The following is a 25,729-nucleotide window of genomic DNA, read 5'->3' on the forward strand; positions in this document are numbered from 1 at the left end:
AGGAGTCTACTAACATTTCCATGATAGAACAAGGCTGCAACCTTTGTACACTATATAAGGCAAAGAACTAATTAGCCTCATTTTGTTTTCATTCTGAGGCTTGTTTTTTTTAGCACATACAAACAACTCTTCTTATGAGAATATTAGGACGCGTCTTGTATATATGATCGGCTCGCACATGGCCCGAAGATTGGTTTACCTTCTGCCATGTTGAGGCCAAAAACCCTGAGGACAGAAAAAAACAAAAAAAACCAAATGGTAGGTTGTCTCTGTGTGAGAGACGTTGGCATTATACCCGATATTTTTTTAAAAATGCAATGTGTGGATTTCTTTTACAGACAACATCTGCCATGTTGTGGACCGCTCAGAGTCTCCCCCTCCAGCACTGCTAATCCAGATGTTGGATCTGTGTTTCCACAAGCCCCGCGAATTCTAGAGACTTATTCATCATGAAGAAAACAAGACAGTCGATCGATCGATTATTTGCGCAAGGGAGGCCACCATGAAAATGACCTCTAGATCCTCCTCCTCCTGCTGCCTTTATTGAGAGACCGGTCACACAAAACACGTCAGAACAAAGCCACGCCCAGACAAGGCAGTGTGTGTGTGTGTGTGTGTGTGTGTGTGTGTGTGTGTGTGTGTGTGTGTGTGTGAGACCTCCTGCTGACCAAAGGGTCATAAACGCAGGAAGGTTACATCAAAAGAAGCACAAGGATGTGTCTGTGATAAAAGACTACAGCCCCCCACCTTGATCCTCGAGAATCTGGGGGGAAGGACAGTGGAATTTCTTTCATCAGAGTTAAAACAATGTACAAATGGTAAACATAAAAATGACAAACATTTAACAATTCACTCTAACACCAGACCCCACCGACTCCGCCCCCCTCTCCAGGATGCTCACAGGACTCTGCAGGATCACACCCGTCTGAGGAAACGGAACTCAACATTAAACTCGCAACCTTCCACCTGCTGTCGACGGCACTGAATGAGTATGTGCAGGAGATATGTTATGGATGCCAATCCGGTCACCCCAGCCAGTTACAACACAGTTGCCTGTTTGAGCTGCCTGTGTTTTTCTTCGAGACCTGCTATGATGAGGTGATGGAAAAGCTCCGGACGCCCCGATTCATCCCGGCCATCCGTCTGTTTGTTTGCTCATACAGTGTCAGTGAGGCTGAAGCACAAATCATCAGCACTGCAGAGCGTCTTCTGTGTGAACTGAGATCAGTGCCGCACATTGTTTGCACCACTGATGAGAATGTCGGATACCTGCTAAATACCAATCATCACACCCGCGGAGTTAAATCAGCGCTGCTCCACATGATTGGAAACTACTGGTCTGGGAGACACAAGATTTAATGCACATCTGTTATAAAAACCTTACTGTGCACTACACAGAAAATGAAATAAAAACGTATGCTAACACTTTTTTCTGGTCATTTGTGTTTGTGTTTGGTCAAAGTGATTATGGAAAACACGCTGAGAAAAATATATCCCAACCCTGCACACCCAGGGGGTTTAGGAAGTGTAAAGAAGCTCCGTATCGCTGTCAGTGAGGCAACAGGCTTAAAGCCGTCATTACCTGACGTGGAGCGTTTTTAAAAGGAGATGACACATATACTCTTCATAAACCTGCAAGGATAGAGGACACAGAAATGCAAGGACACAGAAATGCAAGGATACAGAAATAGAGTTTTGGTTAACGGGACTGACAAACAGTTTCAAGCTGATTTGGTTGACATGCGTGAATATTCTGCGGATGATGATAATGTTAGGTACTTATTGACATGCATAGATGTGTTTTCTAAGTATGCATGGGTTAGGTGCCTTGAAACCAAGACAGGACAGGCTGTTGCTGAGGCTTTTGGTGATATTCTGAGAGAGGGCCGTGTGCCTGAAAAACTCCAAACAGATTTAGGGAAGGAATTTTATAATAAACATTTAAAAAACTAATGGAGCAGCATAACATCACACATTTTTCAACCTTTAGTGAAATGAAATCATGTGTGGTAGAGCGTTTTAACCGCACCTTAAAGGGGAAAATGTGGAAATACTTAACATCAGTTAACTCGCCAAGATATGTTAATGTGATCCAAGATCTTGTACAGTCCTATAACCTGTCTTATCACAGCTCTATCAAAATGACCCCACCGAGGTGTGCAAAGATAATGAGAAAGCAGTCTTTAACACCCTGTACAAAATGAAACCCCAAAAACCGGTGACTTTTAAATTTAATGTGGGCGATACAGAGAGAATATCTAAACTACGAGGCATATTCTGAAAGGGTTACCATCAGACCTACACAGACGAGTACTTTACCATAAAGGAGCGTTTAGGAAGAGACCCTCCCGTATACAAACTGGAGGATCTCACAGGAGCTGCAGTGAAAGGTGTAATTTATGAATACACAGCAGGTGACTATTGACAAAAACAAAAGGTTTCAAATAGAGAAAATACTTGGCAGAAAAAAGAGGACCGAAAAAAGTTAGCGCTGGTCAAATGGCTCGGTTGGCCTTCTCATTTGAAAATCATGGATCCCTGAAAAAGACATCGTTGAAGTGTGATTAACAGAGACGCCGCAGCTCTGCATACTTTCATTCTGCACTAGACAAAGACTGATAAAGGAAGGAAGGAAGGAATGGATAAAACGAACAACAACAACGCAGGCTTTTATGTGAGCCTCTTCTCGAATGCTTCAGCACATGTTTATCCAGGCAATAAGAAATCTAATTTTAGAACAAAGCTAGCAAAACCTGTTGTTTTAAATGAACCGTATGAGGTCGGTGTTATAGAATTTCAATACCCAAGACTATGGTTGTCTTTTCCACAATCAGATTCGCGAGTGGAAATTTATGATCCAGTCAAAGATGGAGCATTGTCCATAACCGTGATTGAGCTGTCTGTGGGGCATTATGCATCTGTGGCGCAGATAATAAAACATTAAAACATAACACCGACATTAAAACACAATACAGTGAAGTTAGTAACTATGTTAGTGTTATGGGCCCTATAGGGGCACAGTTCTCACATTTAGAGGGAGACTGGCAGGAATCTTAGGATTCAAATCAGAAGACCCGTTTGTACTTCATTATAAAAACACATACGCACCACATCCTGCAGACGTATACGGCGGAAAATAGAACATTTTTATTTATGCAGATATCGTTGATTACCAGCTTGTGGGTGACGCCCATGCGCGGCTATTAAGAGCAATAAATATAACAGACGATGACCGTCGGGGAGCCATTCTTCAATTTGACAGCCCACACTACACACCAGTCTCGAAATCCTTAATCGATGACATAGAAATTGATTTGAAAGACGACCAAAATCAACACATACCCTTTTTATACGGGAAGGTGTTTGTCAAGTTCAACTTCCGACCCATAAGACACCATTTTTAAAAAATAAGGATGTCTGTCTACAACACAGATGAAGCAAAATATGTAAGATATTATTTAAATCAGGCTGGTGGAGAATTGAATGGTTATATTGGGACCAGCACGCAATGTGGCGCAGGTCTGGGAGGTTTGTTCCGCAGCCTGTTTAGAATTGCTGTACCATTGTTTAAAAAAGGAGTCAGCACAGTCAAACCCCACCTAAAAACAGCAGCATCAGGCATAGTGTCGGATGTGATATCCAACATAACCAAGCCAACATCTACTGAGCAGGATGGCAACAGCTTGTATGTGTATACACCCAAACCTTCTAAGACCCCTCCCACTGCACGCATGCGTGATACGCCGCCGCCTAAAAAGCGTAAAACGACAAAACCTGCCAGGAAAGCCACCAAACGGAGACAACCACGCGGAGTGAAAAGACCCAGAACCAGTCGTTCAAAAACTACAGCATGTGACATCTTCTAAATGGCTCTGTTACACAACCAATCAGAGAATGTCTAAAAACAGAGCTCGATCTTTTTACTGTCCCATACACACAAACGTCCATAGAGAAAACGACCTTTATTGAAATTCCGCCAGTTTCTGCAATCACAGACGGAGGTCCAATCGAGTTTAAATCTCATCGTCCGGAGAGGATTACCTGGATCTAAACGATTCCTATATCTACACACGAGTAAGAATCACAGATGCTGACGGCACAAACTTAGGCAGGGATGATTATGTAACGGAGCGGAAAGGCTGATTTTATTTCCACAGTGTTTTGTGTTTTTTTTTTTTTTAAAGGAAGGAAACCTTCCTCAAAACGGGCAGAGCAGTGGAGCCGCCAAGGGAAAGCACACAATTTAAACTGTAAGATTAAAAATATAATTTATTATATTTAAATAGTTAAAAATGTAAAATGAATTAAAACAACCTTGGCCAAGGGGTAACACAGTAAAAATCAATAAAGCATAACATTAAAAGTCCTGTGGCCTGCGCCACGACCTAAAAGTCCCAGGGAGCTAAGAAATCCAGCAGGTGGTATAACCAAAGGAACCAGCGGAGTCCTCGCCTCCCTCTCGCACTCACGCCCGATATGCCCGGGTGGGCAGAGCTCTCAACTCCGCCCGCCGCTTCTTTAAAACTGGAAATCGGCACAGCCGTCTCGTGGCTTCCGCTGGTGCTCTCTGCGCTGGTACTGTTGCTCTCTGCGTGCTGGTGCCTCTGCGCGCTGGTGCCTCTGCGCGCTGGTGCCTGCATTAGCCAACTCTAGCCGCCTTAGAAGAAGGGAAAACCCGGCGGCGTCTCGCCGCCCTATCGATGTTTCTGTTCCGGTTGCCACCGCTTTCCTGTGGCACACCAACCGGCACCAGCCCGTCTGGGCTTGTGGCACCGCCACCGCCTGATACCGTTCACTCTCTCAGTCCTCACTCCACCATCAATCTCCTCTCTCTCGTCTCCCATCACTCTTATTGGCCTCCGGGACCTCACAGGTGTGTCGGGTTCATAATCAAGGAGGGGCGGAGACTTTCCAGGACAAGTCACCGATGAATACCATAAAACATGCAATAAAACCAAGAATAGAACACTATACAATATTAAAATATTAAAGAAAGTAAAAACAAAACCAAACATGCACAATAAAAATATCTTAGGTAACTTGTCCCTCTCCACCCCGTGACACAAACATGGGACTTGTTAATTATCCAGGTTGCACCTTATTTAGTCAGGTAGATGTAAATTTGGGGGATCGCTTGATTAGCCAATCATCCAACACGTATCCATACAGAGGCATAATAGAATGTCTTATCAATTATAATAAGCAGACTTTAGACACACAGTTCAGCAGCGCTTTATTCTGTACAGACACAGCCTCGCACATGAATGATACATGTATAGAAGGGGAGAGCCAGGGTCTGGTGACCAGAGGTACTTATACAGCGAATAGCAGTATTGTTGAATTGATTGCTCCAGTACACGCAGACCTGTTTTTTCAAGAAAAATTATTACTTAATGGAATCGATCTGTCGCTGAAATTTGTGCGCTCTAAAGACGAATTTGCTCTCATGACTGGAGCTAACACCGCGTATAAAGTTAAAATCGTCTCTGCCAGCTTATTTGTGAAAAGAATCAGTGTCTCACCAAGTGTAAGGCTGGCACACGGCAAGGCGCTGCATCATGCAAATGCAAAATATGCTGTAGGCAGAGTTTCTTTAAAGACCTTCTCCACACCTGCTGGGGCAAGAATATCAACTAATTTATTTATGGGCAGGTTGCCTAAATTTGTCATCATCGCCTTCGTGGATAACGAAGCTTATCCTGGTTCTTTTACACGTAATCCATTTAATTTTAAAACTGATGAAGGACATTCAGGGAACGTATCATTAGTTCAAACAGGGAGCGTGAGGCTGGAAACCCGTTTCAGAAATCCGCTACCCCGAACAATGAACCTGGTGTGTTACTCTGTATTTGATTCAGTCATCCAAATATCTAATATGAGACAAGTGCTGCTGGACGACTACTAAACATTCAAAATGAATACAATAGAACTAACCAGCATTGTTAAAAGGATTAGTAACAGGGCTCATCTTCTAGGCGTCTTAGCATGTGACCAGCTGCCAACAAAGCCCATCAGATATCCATGCATGGGCATTGTGAATACAGATCCATCAGACTTACCTGGGAAGCACTGGTTGGCGTTCAATATCACAAAAGACAAGCAAGGGTACTTTTTTGACAGCTTCGGTAACTCACCTGATAAGTTTTCACCCGAGATAAAAGTTTTTCTTTTAAAAACACCGCTCGGATATTGTATTCTGGGAGACAGGTTCAGAAGGACTTTTCGGTAACCTGCGGACAACACTGTGTGCTTTTTCTATATCATGTCCAAAAAGGAGCGTCTTATTCAAGACTAATTAATATGTACAGTGATAACCTTGTTTGTAACGATGCAATGGTTTGTCATTTTGTTAACAAAACAAGACCTGTTTCTGCATGTTTTGAAAATAACTTTGATTGTGTGCAGCGCGGATACTGATTCAAGTCACAAATAATAAAAGATAACAGAAGAGAATATCGTTTCATCTGGTATTTATTTTCACCTAATTGCTAAAAACATTATTTAGTAATAATAAAATCTTTAAACATCAGCACAGAGTTCAAAAAGTAGTAAAAAGGGGAAAACTGTCATCTGTTTAACTAAACAATATAGACATAAATAAGAAAAAACACATAAGTAGTAGTATATAAAAAGGGAAACAAATGCGAGGGTAAATGATCTTTTTTTCAAGAATAAGAAAAACAAACATAATTTTAAAATTCATTAAAAATCGATCCACCCGCTTCTACTCTGCCTTGATTTTTTATGTGTGGTAAATAAGCTTTGATCGCTCAGTGACCGCTTCTTGTGCAAACCATTTGTTTCCACACTCGGGTCGCCAGTGTCGCCTTTATATTGGCTAATAGTCCTCCTCACCTCAGCATTAGGAAAAGCAGACAGAGACTTTCTCCCTCACTATGTGTTAATAGACCTCTCTGCATTGAATCACACTTGTTATTAATCTCTGTCTCTCTTCCACAGCATGCCTCTTGTCCCATCTTCGTTCTCTCACCCCAACCACTCCTGGCAGATGGCCGCCCCTCACTGAGCCTGTTACTGCCGGCGCTTCCTCCCTGTTAAAAGGGAGTTTTTTTCCACTGTCGCCAATGTGCTTGCTCATAGGGGGTCATATGATTGTTGGGTTTTTCTCCTTGTGTATATTATTTTAGAGTCTACCTTACAAAGTAAAGCACCTTGAGCCGACTGTTGTTGTGATTTGGTGCTGTATCAATAAAACTGAAGTGAATTGAAATAACATAAAAGGACATAATGCTGCAGGTTGGCTTTCTTTCTTTTCTGATTCACCAGTTTGTATGCATCTTTTCACAGGAGTGACCTAAGGACGGCTGTAGCCTACCCTTATTTACTTATATAATGAACAACATATAGTGTAATGTGGTGTAAAATAGAGTGTTTTCTTTTAATTTAATGACATAAAGCAGGGATCAAATGTTTCCATGGTGACTGTTTTAGAATTGTGTATTTTTAAATCTGCATCAGACTTGAAAAAGAGCTCATCTGTGCAAGAAAAACCATCAAGTCAGGAGTATTTTCATATCTACATTTGATCTTACACAAGTTTTGAAGAGTTTTGGAAAGTTTCTCTTCCCCAACTGTGATAGAACAGCAGCGTTTTAATGGAAGCCAGTAAAGGGATCTACAAACCCATCAGGGTATGTGACACTTTTTGTTTTTACTGCATTTTTGAAGAATTTGATGTAGTTTTAAAAAGCTGACAAACTGAGAATCAATTTAAGTTACAATGAGTAATTTCTTATTTCTTTGACAGGTGCTGTTCAACACACCCATATATAACACAGCTGTGGAGATCTGCTGGTATCTACCAGGTTACAGGGCTCAGGTAAGACCCAGATCCATCCAAACCAAAACTGAGATAAAATGTCAGGTGATTTCTGAAGACCTGGGACTGATGCTGATTAAATGTCTCCTTTTATTTTTAGATTGCAATGATGATGGAATTCCTCAGACTTCAGAAGGAAAACCAAATACCATCAAGCCTCACTGCAGAAGATATGGGAGATCTTTTGGTGGAGAGGAGCAAAGAGACAGTCAGAGAGCAGTGAGTTACTGTGACACCTACAGACCATCCACCTCACACCTGAAACTGTTTGTGCTGAAGTGTAAATGCTGAGAGAAAACCTCTCTTTTGTTTTCTTTTGAAGACTTTGGGAGTTTGAATTGGAGGGTTTGGAAGAAACAGAAGCCAAACCTCTTCTGAAACTGGTAAGACTAGAAAACTCACAAGAGTTTTAGTCATTTGGAGATCTTTTTTTTTTTTTTTTTACTACAATCACATAACCTCTCAACAAAACTGCAATGTAAACATGCTTTCTGTTTCAGGTGTGGGCAGTGAACACAATAAATAAAATGAGGGACATCGAGTTTCAAGCCCGGATGCTGCTGGAATTTCCAGAGGCCATACCTCCTAAATTTCAGTGAGTCACCTCTGACATAAAATCATTAACAGTCCAGCTACAGTATTTCAAAATTTCTGTTATTTTTTTAAATAGGTGTAAAAGATCATTCTTATAACTTTATTCTGCAGAACACCTAAGCTCCTCAGCAATGTCAGGAAGTACATTGACCTCCTTAAAGAGAGGCAGCAGGACGCACAAACCTCCAAACTGTTCACTGCAACAGACGTGGTGATAGAGGTGGTTCCCCGTGTCCTGCATGGCTTCTGGAAGCTTCCTTCTTACCCCCTACTGAACATGTCCTCCCAAAAATTGAGCATCCTCTCCACCAGTGTGACAAAGGCCACTTTGGATCGAGTGTCCAAATCTCTCCTAACAACGGAAAACCAGGCCATCTTCTCAAGGTCCATCAGAGATGACATGGTGCAAAGTATCCTGTCTGAAGTCAGAGAGAAATATTCAGAAAAGATTCTGCTGAGCCACATTGCAAACTTTGCACCAGGACTACTCAGGGCAATTTCTGATGTAGCAAAGACGAGCATATGCCAGATCTTCCAGCCCCCTTGTGAAAGTCCAGTAGTGTCTGATGTTCTTCCAACTAAAGAACCTCATCCTGAAGGTCTGCTGAAGTCAGATGTTCTTCCCACTTCCCAACCTCCAGTTGAAAGTTCACGAATTGCTGATATTTTTTCCACTCACGAACCTCCTTCCAAAAGTTCAACAAAGGCTGATGTTCTTCCAGCTAAAGAATCTGCTCATGAAAATCTGCTGAAGTCAGATGTTGTTCCTACTAAAGAACCAAAAGGACCTGATCGTGAACGTGTTCTGAAGTCAGATGTTCTTCCTACTTCCGAACCTCTTTTTGAAAGTTCCACAAAGGCCAATGTTCTTCCAGCTAAAGAATCTGCTCATGAAAATCTGCTGAAGTCAGATGTTGTTCCTACTAAAGAACCAAAAGGACCTGATCGTGAACGTGTTCTGAAGTCAGATATTCTCCCTACTAAAGAACCACAAGAACCTGCTCCTGAACGTGTTCTGAAGTCAGGTGTTCTTCCTACTAAAGAACCACACGAACCTGCTCCTGAACGTGTTCTAAAGTCAGATGTTCTTCTTACTTCCGAACCTCCTTTTGAAAGTTCAACAAAGGCTGATGTTCTTCCGACTAAAGAGCCTGCTTGTAAAAATCTGCTGAAGCCAGATGTTGTTCCTCCTAAAGAACCTCAAGAACCTGCTTGGGAAAGTGTTCTGAAGTCAGATGTTCTTCCTACTTCCGAACCTCTTTTTGAAAGTTCAACAATGGCTGATATTCTTCCCACTGGAGAACCCGCTCGTGGAAGTCTGCCAAAGTCAGATGTTCCAGATGTTCATCCTACTAAAGAACCTCTCATTGAAAGTTCATCAAAGGCTGATGTTCTTCCTACTAAAGAGCCTGCTTCTGAAAGTCTGGCAACGTCTGATGATCTTCCTAGTGAGGAACTCCCTTCTGTATGTCTATCCATGTCTGAGCCAGTTGTCTCTTTTACTAATAATTCAGAGAAGTCTGACAACATTAAAATCAAGGAGAAAAAGGAGAAAAAGAAGAAAAAAAAGGGCTTCTGCCAAAAATTCAGAGCCCTGTTCTGTTGTTGCTTCAGACCCCAAGAAACTGACTGATTTTGAGAATCCAATCTGTTTGTTCTAACTCTACAAAATCAAATAAAATGATTAATCAATATTTTTTCCATGAGTCTGCATCTATGATTAAAGAATATTTTTCCTTCAGATGTTTATAAGGGTTCTCAAAATACCTCCACAAGTCCAACAATTGTTAACATATTAGTGTTGTTATCTTTAAGAGAATCTGAACTTATTCTTACTCTTAACATATCAACAGCAGTAACTGAAACCTGGAAATGAAAAAAAAGTTACCAACAATTATTAACATTGCTTCACATCTTTGTTTAGTAATGGCCCAGATACACATTGGCACATAGCAGGACCTCAGTGTTTATGAGTATTCTTCCGGACTTAGGAATATTAATAAAAGGAGCATCTACATGCCACAAAGCTGATGAGAACCACACATGTCTTCCAACATCCTCAGATTTGTGTTTTACAATTAAGAGGAACTTTGCATAATGTTTGCCATATGCTCAAATCCTCAAAGGTCTATTATTTTTCATAGTTTGTCCTTTCAACCAAAGTTAAAAACTTCTGCGGACATCAGCAGTTTATTCTTTTGCAATCAAACTCTTAAAATTAGAACATTTCCACCAAACCTGGGTGGGTGCTGGAGCTCCAGGAAGGAAAACTCAGAAGAGGAGGAAAAACAGTCCAAAGAAACAGTTCAGGAGGCCAACCGCATGGCCATCAACTGAGACAATTCAGTTCAGGAGGCGTTTCTCCCATTGAAAATGCTACGTCCAGGTGAACAGAATCACCCTTTTGGGATTTCTACCACGTATTTATCACTAGATTTACTAAACCTGCACAAATTTGCGTAACTTCCCTAAACCCAACACCCCCTAGAATTACTGGCTTTTTTATTTTCTGGTGCAAGTCCCGAGGTGTTAATCACCCCTGCTGAGATTTTCACAGGTCGTCAGCTCATTTCTCCTCCAGCTTTTGTTGTGCAAACCACCCATTATCCTTGAGGCCTGGCACATTTGCATTTGCACACTCAGAGTTGCTCAGATCCAAGTCAGGCCAAACCTCTGTGTTACGACTTTCAGAAATGCCTGCCGTATCTATACAAAATATCCCACACATTGACTGACCTGCAAATATAAAAGACACACATTCACACCTTCCTTGACTCTCAGCACAGATCTTCCATTGTTCCATTGTCACTGTGTATGTGAGGGAGTGGCATTGCTTGACTACAGCACAGTGCTGTGCATAAAAGCAGACCGACCCAGACGGGAGAATCATTTCTTGTTCGCATTTCTGAGAACGCACATCAGGATGGCCTCCGTATCACTGCCACCCAGGAAGAACCTCTCCGCGCAACAGGCTTTGGCTTTGCTTCAGAAAATGGACGAAGCAGATTCTGATGGAGGAGAGGTTTCATTTGTCCAGCAGGCCACTGATACCTCCTCAGAAGAATCTGAAAAGGAGACGGAACAAGAACCCAACATGCCTCCACAGAAGAGGCCCCGTGGTACTGGGAAGCCCAGCCAGAGCCACACGGCAAAAGACGGCACTGTAGAGGAGGACATTGCAATGCCCAGTGCAGTAGCAAATCGTTCGTGCTTCACTGCGCAAGCTGGACCCACAGAGTCTGCTAAGGTTTGTCACTGCCATAGTAGATATGATATTTATATAAACCTATTTAGAGTGAGGTTCATGTAAATTTACCATTCTCTATTTGTTTATCTTCCGACAGCGCAAGATTACAAGTGTGCTCCAAAGCTTCCTTTGCCTGTTAGACGTGGGAATGCTGCAGGGAGTGTACGGTCCATCAAGCCCACAGAATAGAGCCGGACTGGAATTTGTCAGTTCATGAACTGATGGCATTCATTTCAATCCTGTTTGTAAGAGCAATCATGTGTCCTGTTGGTGCCATTGTGGATTGCTGGTCAGAAAGATTTCTGGTGCCAGTAATCAAAGAGACAATGCCCCGAGATAGATTCATTTCAATTATGCAACACCTTCGATTTGATGACAGGGACACGCGGGCAGAACGGGTGAAAACAGATAAATTTGCGGCGATCTCCGACATCTGGACACGCTTCAACAAGAACTGTGCTAAGAGTTTCACTCCAGGAGAACACATGACCATAGATGAACAGCTGTTCCCTACCAAGGTTCGTTGTCCATTCACACAGTGTATCGCAGCCAAGCCAGACAAATTTGGGATCAAGAACGTGGTCATGAAACTGATGGAGCCGTTTTTGGATGATGGGAGAAACGTCACAACAGACAATTTCTTTACTTCACTGTCACTGTCGCACAGACTGCTGCAGCGCAAAACGCCGTTATGGGGCACGGTGAATAAAGTCTGGCGTGAACTTACTCAACTTGTGCGGATGTATTCCATAAGAGCAGCAACATGCAGGTGGTCAGTAGCGGTTTTCTACAATATGCTGGACCTGTTAGCGGTGAATGCCTACATTTTGTACAAGGCATGTACAGGGTGGACAGGCAAAAGAAGATTGTTTCTGAGTCTTCTAGCTCAGGAACTTCGTTGCCGATTCATGTAGCACAAGGAAATATTAGCACAGACGCAGGCTGCTGAAGCTGCTGCAGCTGCTGTGCCAGGGACTGTAAAGACAACGCAGTGCCAGTGGAATTTACGCAAATTTGCGCAGGGCTAGTAAATCTAGTAGTAGGGACTCGCACCAGGGAAAAAAAAGGCTCAGTAATTCTAGTGTTAAGGTGTGAAACAGCTGTGTACTGCCTTTTGTTCCTGGAGAAGGTATTTAACTGAGAGCCATGCTAGGCTCAGGGAGACTCTGCTGACCCTGCCCCGTGGTCATGTAGGCTCTCCATCAAGCTTGGTTGTCTGTTCTTTGTGTGTTTTGATTAAAGAATGTTAGCTACCGCTCACCGCTCGTCTGCAGGCTTTATTTAAATGGAAAACTTCCACAACAGGCGGGTCTAGCAAAGTGTTGCCAGGGGGCCAGGTAGGGCATTAACAGGGAAAGGGGGGCACAAAGAAATACTTTTCTAGTGTATGAATGTGTGTGTGAATGGGTGGATGATTGTGTATAGTGTAAAGCGCTTTGGGGTCCTTAGGACCAAGTAAAGCGCTTTACAAATACAGACCATTTTACCATTTTTCTTTGTTATTCTCATTTAAAATGTCTCACTGTTATTAAATAATTATCTGAATCTTACAACCAAAGTTTTTATCTGATGTAAAATGTATAGAAATCATACATATACCAACAAGACTGTACATCACTGTCACAACAGTGTTTGTTTTCATTCAAAGGCTTTATGGCTTTAATACCTGGGGGGCCGGTCTCTAGTCAAAATGCCCGATTTTCTGTCCCAGGCCAGTCCTGGCCAACAGGGAAATAAACGCCGACACTGTTCTGCAAGTCTTGGACAACAGTACACCTAAAGCTGGGCAAACACTGCAATTTTCAAACTGCACGATTGGCTCGCAGTTGGTAGGTCACGATGCAGGTCTCACACTATACCGCCCGATGCTCTGATGCGACCTGAGTGCGCACACTGTGCCTCCATATAATGAAGGTTATAACAGAAAATCTGTCGCTCTCTCTGTCTGTCTTTCTCTCACACAGACACACCACCACCATCAACTTTGCTAAATTGCTAATGAAAAACATTGATCAGGCAGCTGTGATTGAGCAGCATGTAAATCCAACTATTTTCACGGTTGTTGTGGTCGTGATAATTTTGTGATGCCACATCGAAAAGGCTCGGATGAGCTTTCCAAAGTTCTACAAGTTGTGCCTCCATCGCTTGTGTCCAGATCACACGCTGCACTACCGTGCTGCACCGTCTTTTTCACCGACGTTTACGTGTTTGCGTGTGAGCAGTGTGAGCGGCTGTGGCGACACGCTCACGAGCGAGCAATGTTTGTTCCCCTCAGAGAAAGAAAAAAAAGGCTGCAAAAGTACAGGGAGGAATGGGAAAAGGAAAACACCTGGCTGGAAAAGTGCACGATAACACATATAAAGCGCACTGCACTGTGTGCCGGCGCACTTTTTCCATAGGCAGCTTCTAGTGGTGGGCACATGAAGAACATGAGGGACGTGAAAGCTCGGGGAACCCTAAACCAATTTTTTGTCCACCAGGCCACGGCAGAAGCAGATATGGTATGTAAACACTGTCTCTTTTTTTAAACCCTCTGGTTAAGGTTAATATGGGCATGTGCAGTGAATATCAGCGCTATGTGGCCAGAAGTGTGATAATATAAATTTATTTTGTGTAATAAACAACTGCAAGGATAGATGATTACAACAAATAGATGACTAATACATAAAAGTAATACATAGATGAATAATGATGATGAGTTATGATGCGTAATCATGGGAACAAGTGGGTTTACAAACAGGAGCAGCTGATTAGCATTAGAAAAGCTGAAATAATACCTCAACTGAAGCCAATTGCACTAAATGCACTAAATGTGCACTGTTACAAGAATATTTTTCTTTCTATTGTTTTCTATTAATTTATATAATTTTAAGTTAAGCAGGACAGAGTTCTTTTAAAGAAAGATTTACTTATATTCTCAAAAGTTAAGCATGACAGGCTTCTGCTTAAGAAAGAGACCTATTTTACTGTGTTAATGTTGTCATTTTGAGCTAAAAATAAATGGCTAAATGATTTTCATGTGTTCATGTCACAAAGAATATGCATCTGCTTAAATCAAATTCAAGTCAAATGGTTAAAAAATAATTTCACACACAAAAAAAGAGCTAAAAAATTCACCACACTGGGAAGGGTGAAGACAACTGGGTCGCCCGGCCCTGGCCACGAGGTGTCCCTTATTTATTTCTCATGGAGTTGGCAACCCTATGTTTACATGATCGAAATATCTTGAACACAAACACAAACAAACAAAGAGGAAGACCGCACCGGAAGGAAACAACTACAAGTCCCAGCATCCTCTGTGTTTAGGGAGCAGCAGTGAAAGTGAAAGTATTGAGCCTCCGTTCAGAGCAGCAGGAGGAGGAAGGTGGAGGTGAGGCAGGTGAGTGTTTACATGAATGTGTTTCTTCTTATGACATAAAATAATTCCACGCTGTTCGTGTCTGTGGGTGAAATGTGAGGCCGGTCGGCTCCTCTGAGCGCTGGTTTCCTGTAAGTAGAGAGGAAGTGAGTTTAGCTGAGCCTCCGTTTAGTGTGAGAGAGCAGGAGGAGAGTGAGAGCTGTGCTGAGGCAGGGTGAGTGTTAACACCGCTCTGACATTACTGTGTCTCTGTGGCGGGAACAACAGGCTCCGTCAGTGGAGGCAAAAATAATCAGACTTTGGTTTTTCAAAGGAAACAACTTTATGTCGGAAGTTCCCGCACGCTCATTGGATAACGATGTGTCAATCTCGAGCTATTAGCCAATGAGCGTGCGGATTCACAGAAAGACCCGCCTTTATCACGGGACTTTAAAAACTACAATGGCGACAGAAACTCCGTGAGTGGAGTTCAGGGTGACGTTATGAAACTGTGACGTTTGAGCCACTTCCCGTTGAACGTGAAACTGATGGTTTCTGGTGTTTGGGTCTGTTTTTCTGTATTTATGCAGATAAAGTGTAAACTCAGATGAATTATACCATCAAATGTTAAAGGAAAATATGAGGATGAGTGTCTGTGAGCTGAGAAGGACGTGAAGCGAGCAGTTTATCCCAGAGCTGAAGCTGCTCTGTGTGCAGAGATGAGCTCAGATTCCTGCTGTGATTGATCAACAGTCACAGAAATGTAGACTTGTAGTTATTACTGCAGTATGGTCACAGCAGATACTGATAAACATGTATTATGAGGATGGATGATCAAGTTTCTCACTCTCTCCTTTAAATCTCAGTTTTTTCTTCTTCACAGTTTATCTGTTAATTTATTAATGAATAACACTGAAAGAGTTTCTGTTATATTTCCCCTTGAACATCAGCTTATTAGGGCGGCATTAGGAAATAGCCCCCCTCCAAAGAATGAATAAATGAATGATGATAATAATAAAATGATTCAAAAGCAGAGCTCAGAGTGGTAGAATGGTCAAACATGGATCCACGGGTGGTTCAACTGCATTTGGTGATGTGACCAAAGCAAATCTTTCAAATAATCCCACCATCAACGGGATGTTGTCTCCTTTACTACGGTTACTTTACTTGGTCACCGTGTGAATTTCTTTGAAATGAACCAAATTCTTTTATTTGTTGGTTGTTGCATATTTAACCTCTACAGTCAGGAAAGGAGGAGATGAGGCCTCAACAATGTTGGGTTGTAGCTGTGCTTCAGGTTAGAGTGAGTGTCCATGGAATAAATGTAAGTCAGTGAACTGGAAACGTGACTGTGTTCAAACTTTGTTTTCCTTTTTATAATGAGTCTAATCAAAGGTGGACAGAAGTATCTCCACTGTGACTTTTCTGTGTCACCATCAGAGCTTCTGCACAGTGTTTCTGGGGCAGATAACATTGCAGCATTATGGAGACATTATGGAGACAAAAAGAAAAGCGTCTGGACTTCTTTAAGTTAAACTTAAAGAAGTCCAGACGCTTTTCTTGGACTGTTCAGTGTTGAGTCTCATTCACACACTCCCTCAGACTCTTCACACACTGATTTGCTGACATAAACACACTCCTGTGTGCTCTCTTGGCTTCACACACACACTGAGGACCATCTACAGACTGTGAGCTCCGTCTTCTTCGTCTTTGGAGCCGAACTCTGACAAAGTTAGGAACAAAACTTTCTCCAGCGTGTGAACTTTCCTCCTAGACTCAGTCTGAGCAGTCAGACCACATATTTCTAAAGCAGCACATGAAGGTGTGGCTCACACACACACAGGTGAAGGAAACAGCTGCAGTATTAAAAACTGCTTCACTGTCTACAAATATATGAACTGAATGTTTCTTTCAGGCTGTAAAAACCTTATTTATCCTCCATTACAGTCCTGCATTCAGAGCATTACTTCTGTTATATTAGTACATGTATTTTATTCTGATGAACACATGAAACTCTGAGCTGGATTGAATCCATTGAATCAGAGTCCAGGACTCAGACTAAACACACTGAATGTGTCCTGAGCTCGGCCGCTGTTCCACAGTAACTGCTGTCAGAGTCACTGTTACTGAGTTAGCTTAGCTAGCAGAGCAGCTAGCAGTTAGAGTATGAACTCTGTAAGCAGTCAGCTCGGTCCTGGACATGGTTACTGACATAAAGCTGCTCTCTGCAGCCATGTTTGACCTGCTGCTTTGTAGGACTACAGTAATGGAGGATTTGGAGGCTGAACTGGGCTCTGTGACACTTTTTGTAGTGAACTGATGAAAGCTGCGTCTCAGATGGACGTTAGTCCAACACATCAGACACGACCTCTGCAGCTCTCAGTTGATGTGCACATGAATGATTTGTGTTTCCTCTGCAGGTGAAGGTAGAAAGTGTGTGTGAGCTGATTTGAATTGAGCAGCATGGATCAGTGTGAGGACAGAGAGGAGGGAGTCCCTCCCTCTAAAAGCACTCTGTGTGGGGAACATGAGAGCCAGACCAAAGCTCAGAGGTGAGATGACCATCTCTAACTGTCCATGACTCTTCTCCATGTCACAGCTCAGCACTCACATCACTGCTCCATCATTATTCACACTCATACCTCTGTGTGTGTTGTTTTAAAGCCCAGAGCTGTGGGGCGTACCAGGCTCAGCTGGACATAACCCTGAAACTAATCCAGAACCTGGACCTGAACCCAGCTGTGTTTCCTTAAAGAGCAACAGGTCGAAGGATGTTGTTGTAAAATTTAACAAAAGACTGTTATGTGACAAAGAGTAAGTACATTATTTTTTATGAGATTGTTCATCATGTCTTTAATTTAATATTTCCAGTTTTTCCTTCCTGTCTCATGAAGCTGTGACATTTATTCTTTTTCTTTTAGGATCAATAAGAGGCCAGAATCTCCTGGACCTGAACCCAGCTGTGTTTCCTTAAAGAGCAACAGGTCGAAGGATTTTGATATAAACTTTAAAGGCTGTTCTTCTGCTGCTGAGAGGTAATGTGTGTCTAGATGTTGTTCCTGACTCTGTATTTCTGAATAAATCCTCATGTTTAATATCAGCTCAGCTCTTTTTCACACATTTCTATGTTGGTATGTGAAGCGGTGTGTGTTGGAGTGTTTCCACAAACACAGCAGTCAGAGTGGAAAGAGTGGATGTTGTAGGAGGTGTTTGTGTAGTGAAGAGGCTGAGTGTCTGTAGGACTCCAGCTGCTCCAGCAGGTGTCTCCTTTGTGCTTTGCTTCAAACACAGTGTAGGGAGGAGCTTCCACTCAGGTGTTTCAGGTGTTGCTGGATGGAGGAGGACAAATAGTTTTTCCCTTCAGTGACACTTCAGCAGCTCAATGTTCTGGGAGATGTTTGTCTTTATGAAGGTTTATGGATTATTGTTCTTACTTTGGTTAAACTGAGCAATACATTTTCCATCTAACATTTAAAGTAAATTTCCAGGTGAATAAAAGATCTGCAGCTGCAGCCTCTGTGATGTTTCACAGTCTGAAAGTAACAAATTCAACCAGAGTTCAAACAAAGGCTTAATATACGTGTGTGTTTGATATAATGCCAACAAGTACAAACAGGTGTTCTTACAGGTCTTAATCACAGAGGTCTGATAAGTCTGGTGACTTTCACACTCAGCAATTTTGCTGCCTTTTATTTTATATTGGCCTTTTTAAAGCCCTTCAAAGTCTCCCACATTCATACAGAGCTTTTAACACCAAACTCCTTTACAGTCCTTCTCCTCTCACACACGATCACACGACTGATTTGTCTGCAGCAGCTGTGTTACTGCTAGTATTTTATTATGTGTGTAATCTCCTCATATTGTTCCTGTGGTTTAGTTTGACTTCCTTCTGCAAACTCAGCTGCTCTGTTGCTGATACACGTCTCCATGAATATGATTGATCAGATGGTGCCAACACCATGTGTTTCATGTGAGCGCTCAGCTGAAACCCTGGGTTGACTTATCGAGTTAATAACAAGCTTCACGTGACTGTGAATGCTAAAGTGAATCAGATAAAGGAAAGAGACCCTGCTAATGTTGGACTCACTTCTTAGTGTAGATCCCAGGAGGAAGTTCAACATAGCCATTCTTTGTGCTAGCTCGACCAAACCTGAGAGCACAGTGCAGGATAATGATCATCATCTGTCTCTGTCAAGGACATTTAAAATCCACAAATAACAAACACAATTATATTTGATCATTAAAAATGATGATTAAACAAAGTGTCAAACATACTTAAGTAGAAGGACTGATGTTTGTGTTAAAAACATGTCTATTAGGGCTCTTGTCTCGCCGACTGCTGCCTCAGATCCGAGTCTTTCTCCTGTGTGCTCAGCTGTCTTAGAGCAGTTTGATCCCGTCTCCCTTAATGACTTGACTGCGGTCGTTTGTAACCTAAGATCATCACACTGCCCCTCTGATTGTCGCCCCCCAACTACTCTTTCAAGGATTGTCAGGTTGGAGATTGGCCTATAATTAGCTAAGACAGCTGGGTCTAGGGATGCTTTTTAAGTAAAGGTTTAACTACAGCCAGCTAGCGATGGGTACCGTTTAGATTTGAAAACCTGCTAAATCAGAATCAGTTGCTGATGATGGCTTTTTTCTTTTACATTAATCACGTATAATCTTAACTCAAAGTGAACATAGACTTGATTGAAGTAACTCAGATCAGCCAATTCAAAATGCTAATTCAATCAACTCTGAGTTCATGGCTAGACTCAGTTTGTTGGCCCTGCACCTTAAAACTATTTCCTGTTTGTCTCTCGTGTTTTTTGGATATTGTTTTCACATCTTATGTCACGGCTAGCGGGGCGAGCCATGTTGAATTTAATAAAGGACCCAAGATGCAGACACTGCTGTGAAGTGAGTGAGCTTTATTGAAACGGTGAAGTGCAGTGGAGATGGCCTGTGCAGAAGCTAAGATAACCTCTACTGAAAAACTAAAAAACTAACCTGAAACCTTAAACGGAGACACGGGGAGACAACACAGACGAACCAGCAACAAGCAGGAGAAAACAAAGGGCTCATATACACAAAAGAGCCATCAGGGAATGAGAAAAGGGAGACACAGCAGGATTCATTGGACATAACCAGACAAGGGGAAGCAAAAGTAGACACACTAACATAGGACATGGCACTGTCAAAATAAAACAGGAAGTGAACACAGAGACACAATACTAACACAGTACAGAGGGAACACAGAAACCAAAACCTCAGAACTAGAAAATCTTAATCAGAATGAAATTGTAACAAAAGACAATAACAATCAAAACAAAACTACTGAGTCCACAGACTCGGGACATACATCGGCTCAAACTGTGGTCATAAATATTTTGTACTTGTAAATCTGACTGTGGAGTTGTGAACTGAGTTTTGTAACATTGTGAAACAAAATATCTGGAAAGTTCATGTTTTTGCGTTCATTGATTTGTGTGTGTAAAAATGTAATAAATGTAAGAAACATTAGAACTACTTTTGCTGACACAAAGTTTGGCGAGTTGTCCCTTTAAACCAGTCACTGATATAAAGAGAGCACCTTGTTCCAGGGCATCTGAGCATGGAGGGAAAGCTTTATGCAGGAGATGGTAAGAGCTGTTGGGACTAAAGAAACTGAGCAGAAAACTACAGACATCTGGAAACTGAGTTGTTAATTCTCAGTGGGATCAGCAGGACTAGCAAAGCTTCACCATGACAGTCATCTGATTGACTGAACCCATCCAAACATCACTTCATGGACCTTTAGCTTGTGTCTGTGTGTGGACAGACATAACATGAGCTAATTATACATTACTCCTCCACAGAGTGGACCAGCAGAGAGCAGAGGTTTCCACTGGTCAGTCTGCACAGCAACATCAAACACACCTGGACTCTGTGGTTATGGTTTGTAGTACTACGTTTACATTTGTTCTTTTCAGTCACCTCTATGCTGCACTTTGTGGACCAGAGGATTGTCAGTGTGTCCAACATAAGTCAGAGTTTGGGCTCCATGATTTCAGTCAGATTGGGGTGACTGTAGCTCAGGAGGGGAGCAGGTCAGCTACTAGTTAGGTTTGTGAATCAAACCCTGGCTGGCAAATGTACTGGGTAACGTACTAAACCCAAGCTGCCCTCTGATGCATCCATCAGAGTGTGAAAGAAAGTATTTAAGCATAGAACAATGTGCTTGGTTGAATGAGGCATGTTGTATAAATGCTTTGTGTGCACAGAGTATCAAAGAGAGCTATATAAGAACCAGTCCATTTACCACTGGGTAATTCATATAGTCTTCTTTTCCAGCGGCTGGAGGACAACATCACCATGTTTGTGAAGAACGAGCTGAAGAAGATCCAGAAGCTTCTGAGTCCAGATCACCCAGAAACTTTAAAGAGCCAGATGGAGGATGAGGAGATGTTTGAAGGAGAGGATGAAGATGAAAGAAAGAGCTGCAGAGAAGCATTTCTGAAGATCACACTCCACTTCTTGAGGAGACTTAAGCAGCATGAGATGGCTGACCATCTGCAGAGCAGTAAGAGAATTTCTCTAAAGACTGAATATTGATCTTTCCTAATAGCTCAAGAAATGGACCAATAGACATTCATCCTTTCAGGGTACTGAAAGGCTATGATATTTATTATATAATATTTTTTTCTGAATTTCTTACCTTCAGAAATATTTGCTCCACTCTGTAAACGTGAACTTAAAGCCCAACTGAAGAAGAAGTTCCAGTGTGTGTTTGAGGGCATCGCTAAAGCAGGAAGCCCAACCCTCCTGAACCAGATCTACACAGAGCTCTACATCACAGAGGGAGGGACTGCAGAGGTCAATGAGGAACATGAGGTCAGACAGATTGAAACAGCATCCAGGAAACCAGACAGACCAGAAACAACAATCAGACAAGAAGACATCTTTAAAGCCTCACCAGGAAGAGACGAACCAATCAGAACAGTGCTGACAAAGGGAGTGGCTGGCATTGGGAAAACAGTCTTAACACAGAAATACAGCCTGGACTGGGCTGAAGACAAAGCCAACCAGGACATCCAGTTCATATTTCCATTCACTTTCAGAGAGCTGAATGTGCTGAAAGAGGAAAAGTTCAGCTTGGTGGAACTTGTTCATCACTTCTTTAATCAAACTAACGAATCAGGAATCTGCAGGCTTGAAGACTTCCAGGTTGTGTTCATACTTGATGGTCTGGATGAGTGTCGACTTAATTTGGACTTCAACAAAACTAAAATCCTGACTGAAACAAGAAAGTCCACCTCATTGGATGAGCTGCTGACAAACCTCATCAGAGGGAACCTGCTCCCTTCTGCTCGCCTTTGGATAACAACACGACCTGCAGCAGCCAATCAGATCCCTCCTCAGTGTGTCGACATGGTGACAGAGGTCAGAGGGTTCACTGACCCACAGAAGGAGTACTACTTCAGGAAGAGATTCAGAGATAAGAAGCAGGCCAGCAGGATCATCTCCCACATCAAGAAAGCTCGAAGCCTCCACATCATGTGTCACATCCCAGTCTTCTGCTGGATCACTGCTACAGTTCTGGAGGATGTGCTGGAAACCAGAGAGGGAGCAGAGCTGCCCAACACCCTGACTGAGATGTACATCCACTTCCTGGTGGTTCAGGCCAAAGTGAAGAAGGTCAAATATGATGGAGGAGCTGAGACAGATCCACACTGGAGTCCAGAGAGCAGGAAGATGATTGAGTCACTGGGAAAACTGGCTTTTGATCAGCTGCAGAAAGGAAACCTGATCTTCTATGAACCAGACCTGACAGAGTGTGGCATCGATATCAGAGCAGCCTCAGTGTACTCAGGAGTGTTCACACAGATCTTTAAAGAGGAGAAACAACTGTACCAGGACAAGGTGTTCTGCTTTGTTCATCTCAGTGTTCAGGAGTTTCTGGCTGCTCTTCATGTCCACCTGACCTTCATCAACTCTGGACTCAATCTGCTGGAAGAACAACAAACAAGCTCTGAGACAGAGAAATACTTCTACCAGTGTGCTGTGGACAAGGCCTTACAGAGCCCCAATGGACACCTGGACTTGTTCCTTCGTTTTCTCTTGGGTCTGAAGACTAATCAAACTCGTTTGCAAGGCCTCATGACACAAACAGGAAGTAGCTCAAAGACCAATCAAGAAGCAGTTCAGTACATCAAGGAGAAGCTCAGTGAGAATCTGTCTGCAGAGAAAAGCATCAATCTGTTTCACTGTCTGAATGAACTGAATGATCGTTCTCTACTGGAGGAGATCCAACAGTCCCTGAGATCAGGACGTCTCTCCACAGATAAACTGTCTCCTGCTCAGTGGTCAGCTCTGGTCTTCATCTTACTGTCATCAGAAAAAGATCTGGATGTGTTTGACCTGAAGAAATACTCTGCTTCAGAGGAGGCTCTTCTGAGGCTGCTGCCAGTGGTCAAAGCCTCTAAAAAAGTTCTGTAAGTTATAAAGTTTTTATTATTTAATTTGGTTGGTATGTTATGAAAAACACACTGCCATGAACCTCTGTTTTGTTTTTGTCAAAATCACTGTAATATAATCACTGTACCTTTATATACATGCGACTTAATGCTGCTGCCCTCTTGTGGCTAAAGTGTAATTATGTTATTGTTATTAGGGAGGATTTGAGAGTAAGGCTACGTTCACACTGCAGGCGAAAGCGCATCAAATCCGATTTTTTTGACCCTATGCGACCCATATCCGATCATGCTATGACAGTGTGAACGGCGTAAATCCGATATTTTCAAATCCGATCTGGGTCACTTTCGTATGTGGTACTGAATCCGATACATATCCGTCTTTTACGTCACCAACACAAGACAGACGCCAATTATCAGCGCCCGATAAGACATCGCAAACGCTTCCTGGCCATCCCGTGTAGATGTCAGTGAAACTGTTGGGAAGACAGCGTTGGAGAAACGTGAACTTTTTATTTGTACTGTATAATCTGCAGATTCTGACAGAAATCTGCAGCTATCCTTTGAAGCACCGCTCCTCTAAAACAGCAATAAGGATCATTATTAGGTTATCTACATTATTATGTAAATAACAAAATAACTTAAAGCAAAAATTGGGAAACGTAAAGTCCGAAGTCTTCATATTAAGGGTCATCTGTCAAACAATATTGTTTGCTCTGGGTCTAAACAGAGCACGTTGTGTGTGACATCTTCTTTTGCGCATGTGGGCCGCTTTGAGCGTTCACACTAGAGCGCGTTTGCTGTCGCATTTTATTTGTAGTGTGAACGAGCAGATAAAAAAATCGGATTTGATCAAAGAATCGGAATTGAGCATTAAGACCTGCAGAGTGAACGTAGCCTAACATGCCAAGTGAGTCAGCACCTTCGCTTTAGCTTAAAAAATCCAAATTCTTACGTCATCAGTTATAGTTGCATGTATTCATTATCATAATTTAACCTTTAATATTGATGTCTTAAATTTATTTTGATTAAACTAGCAATAATTTTATGGTTGTATTAAATAAATACATCACTAATGAATTATTTATTTCAGTGATTAATTAAAAATGTATATAATTAATAAAAAAAAATATATTGATAATTAATTATCAGTTAATTTCATTTAAAATAATTCATTATGTATTTATGTACAATTCAAATTAGTTAATTACATATTTTGTTGGTTTGTTTTCTATTTTAATTATTTTACTGACACATTTAATGAATTATTTAATGATGTATTTATTTAATTCACGTTGCTACTCCTGGCCCTGCATCGTTGTTCATAAATACATTTTATTTGTTAGCTTCACCCATCAAAGTCAGGGGGCGGGGTTAATGCTGACCAAGTCAAAACCATTGCTTTGGTCTGGTGGGCGTTCTTTTAGTGGGCTTTTCTCAATACTAAGTAGGCCTACACACCAGGGTTTGGACATGTGTGGACCCAAACTATACTTTTACCCTTTTTTGTGTGTCACCAAATACACTTTAATATTTTCTAGACAAGAATGTAGTGACACAATCTTTAACCTCGTTTGGCTCCAAACAGAAGTGACAGACTTGAGCAGGGTTCATTTAAAGGCTGACAGAAGTGGAGTGGTGACGGGGAGATGTTTGACAGGACAGTGTTTCAGCCTCCACAGGTTCATGTTGTGCTCCATCAGTCAGTGAAGATGAAGTCAGTGCTGATGAGGCTGTAGAGTGTGTGAGGGATGTGAATGAGGATGATGAAGATCTGATGATAGCAGATAAAAACAGGCTGCAGAGACTTTGAGCCATACAGGGCACACAGTGTGTGTACAGAACAGCTGAAATCATTATGGAGGCCTCACTGGGATATGGAAGCATCACAGTACAGCTTCAGTGAAGCATTAAAGTCTCTGATATGAGATGAGAAATGAAGCAGCCAGAGCTTTTTCATGAGTGGAAACCCACTGTGACTGTGAGCTGCTGCTACAGCCTCCAGATTAGCCAGCAGCTCATCCTGCTCAACATTTCCTCACCAACTTTAATGGAAGTGTGATGTTTTCAGCTGGAGTGATGGTCAGGGTGGCCTCCCTCTCCTCTTCTTCTCCTCTTCCTCTTTCATTTGTAAAGCCACTTCTGCTGCTTTCATTCATTTGGAAGTCCTGTAGCTGAGTTTGGGAGAGACTAACAGCCTCGGCAGCAGAGGGGAGAAAGGCTGTAACACCACCACTTTACTCTGTTCTACCTGTCACATCATTTTATCAGGAAAC

At 42.2% G+C, this 25,729-nt stretch overlaps 2 protein-coding genes across 2 annotated transcripts; both read left to right on the forward strand.

Moving 5' to 3' along the window:
* Positions 1–7,488: 7,488 nt before the first annotated feature.
* Positions 7,489–10,067, forward strand: LOC146676610 (uncharacterized). Its single transcript, XM_085402141.1, has 6 exons — positions 7,489–7,652; positions 7,769–7,840; positions 7,941–8,059; positions 8,163–8,223; positions 8,341–8,435; positions 8,546–10,067. The coding sequence occupies exons 1-6, from the start codon at positions 7,617–7,619 to the stop codon at positions 10,065–10,067; spliced, it is 1,905 nt and encodes a 634-aa protein (XP_085258267.1). The 5' UTR covers positions 7,489–7,616.
* An 11,082-nt stretch (positions 10,068–21,149) lies between these two features.
* Positions 21,150–23,478, forward strand: LOC146676611 (protein NLRC3-like). The gene is made up of 2 exons (XM_085402138.1): positions 21,150–21,562; positions 21,704–23,478. Exons 1-2 carry the CDS (start codon positions 21,355–21,357, stop codon positions 23,476–23,478), a joined length of 1,983 nt encoding a protein of 660 aa, XP_085258264.1. The 5' UTR covers positions 21,150–21,354.
* Positions 23,479–25,729: the final 2,251 nt, after the last annotated feature.

Source organism: Rhamphochromis longiceps, linkage group LG3 (genome assembly GCF_057381845.1).
Source record: "Rhamphochromis longiceps isolate RC_006_pf linkage group LG3, R_longiceps_female_GT1.1, whole genome shotgun sequence".
Lineage (NCBI taxonomy): Eukaryota > Metazoa > Chordata > Actinopteri > Cichliformes > Cichlidae > Rhamphochromis > Rhamphochromis longiceps.

Bases quoted from the DNA above. Each gene is read 5' to 3' on its own strand.
- LOC146676610 (XM_085402141.1), top strand. From the start codon at position 7,617: ATGGAAGCCAGTAAAGGGATCTACAAACCCATCAGG. The intron at 7,841-7,940 runs GTAAGACCCAGA...TTTTATTTTTAG, and splicing joins TACCAGGTTACAGGGCTCAG to ATTGCAATGATGATGGAATT. The intron at 8,224-8,340 runs GTAAGACTAGAA...TTTCTGTTTCAG, and splicing joins CCAAACCTCTTCTGAAACTG to GTGTGGGCAGTGAACACAAT.
- LOC146676611 (XM_085402138.1), top strand. From the start codon at position 21,355: ATGTTTGTGAAGAACGAGCTGAAGAAGATCCAGAAGCTTCTGAGTCCA. The intron at 21,563-21,703 runs GTAAGAGAATTT...TCTTACCTTCAG, and splicing joins GGCTGACCATCTGCAGAGCA to AAATATTTGCTCCACTCTGT.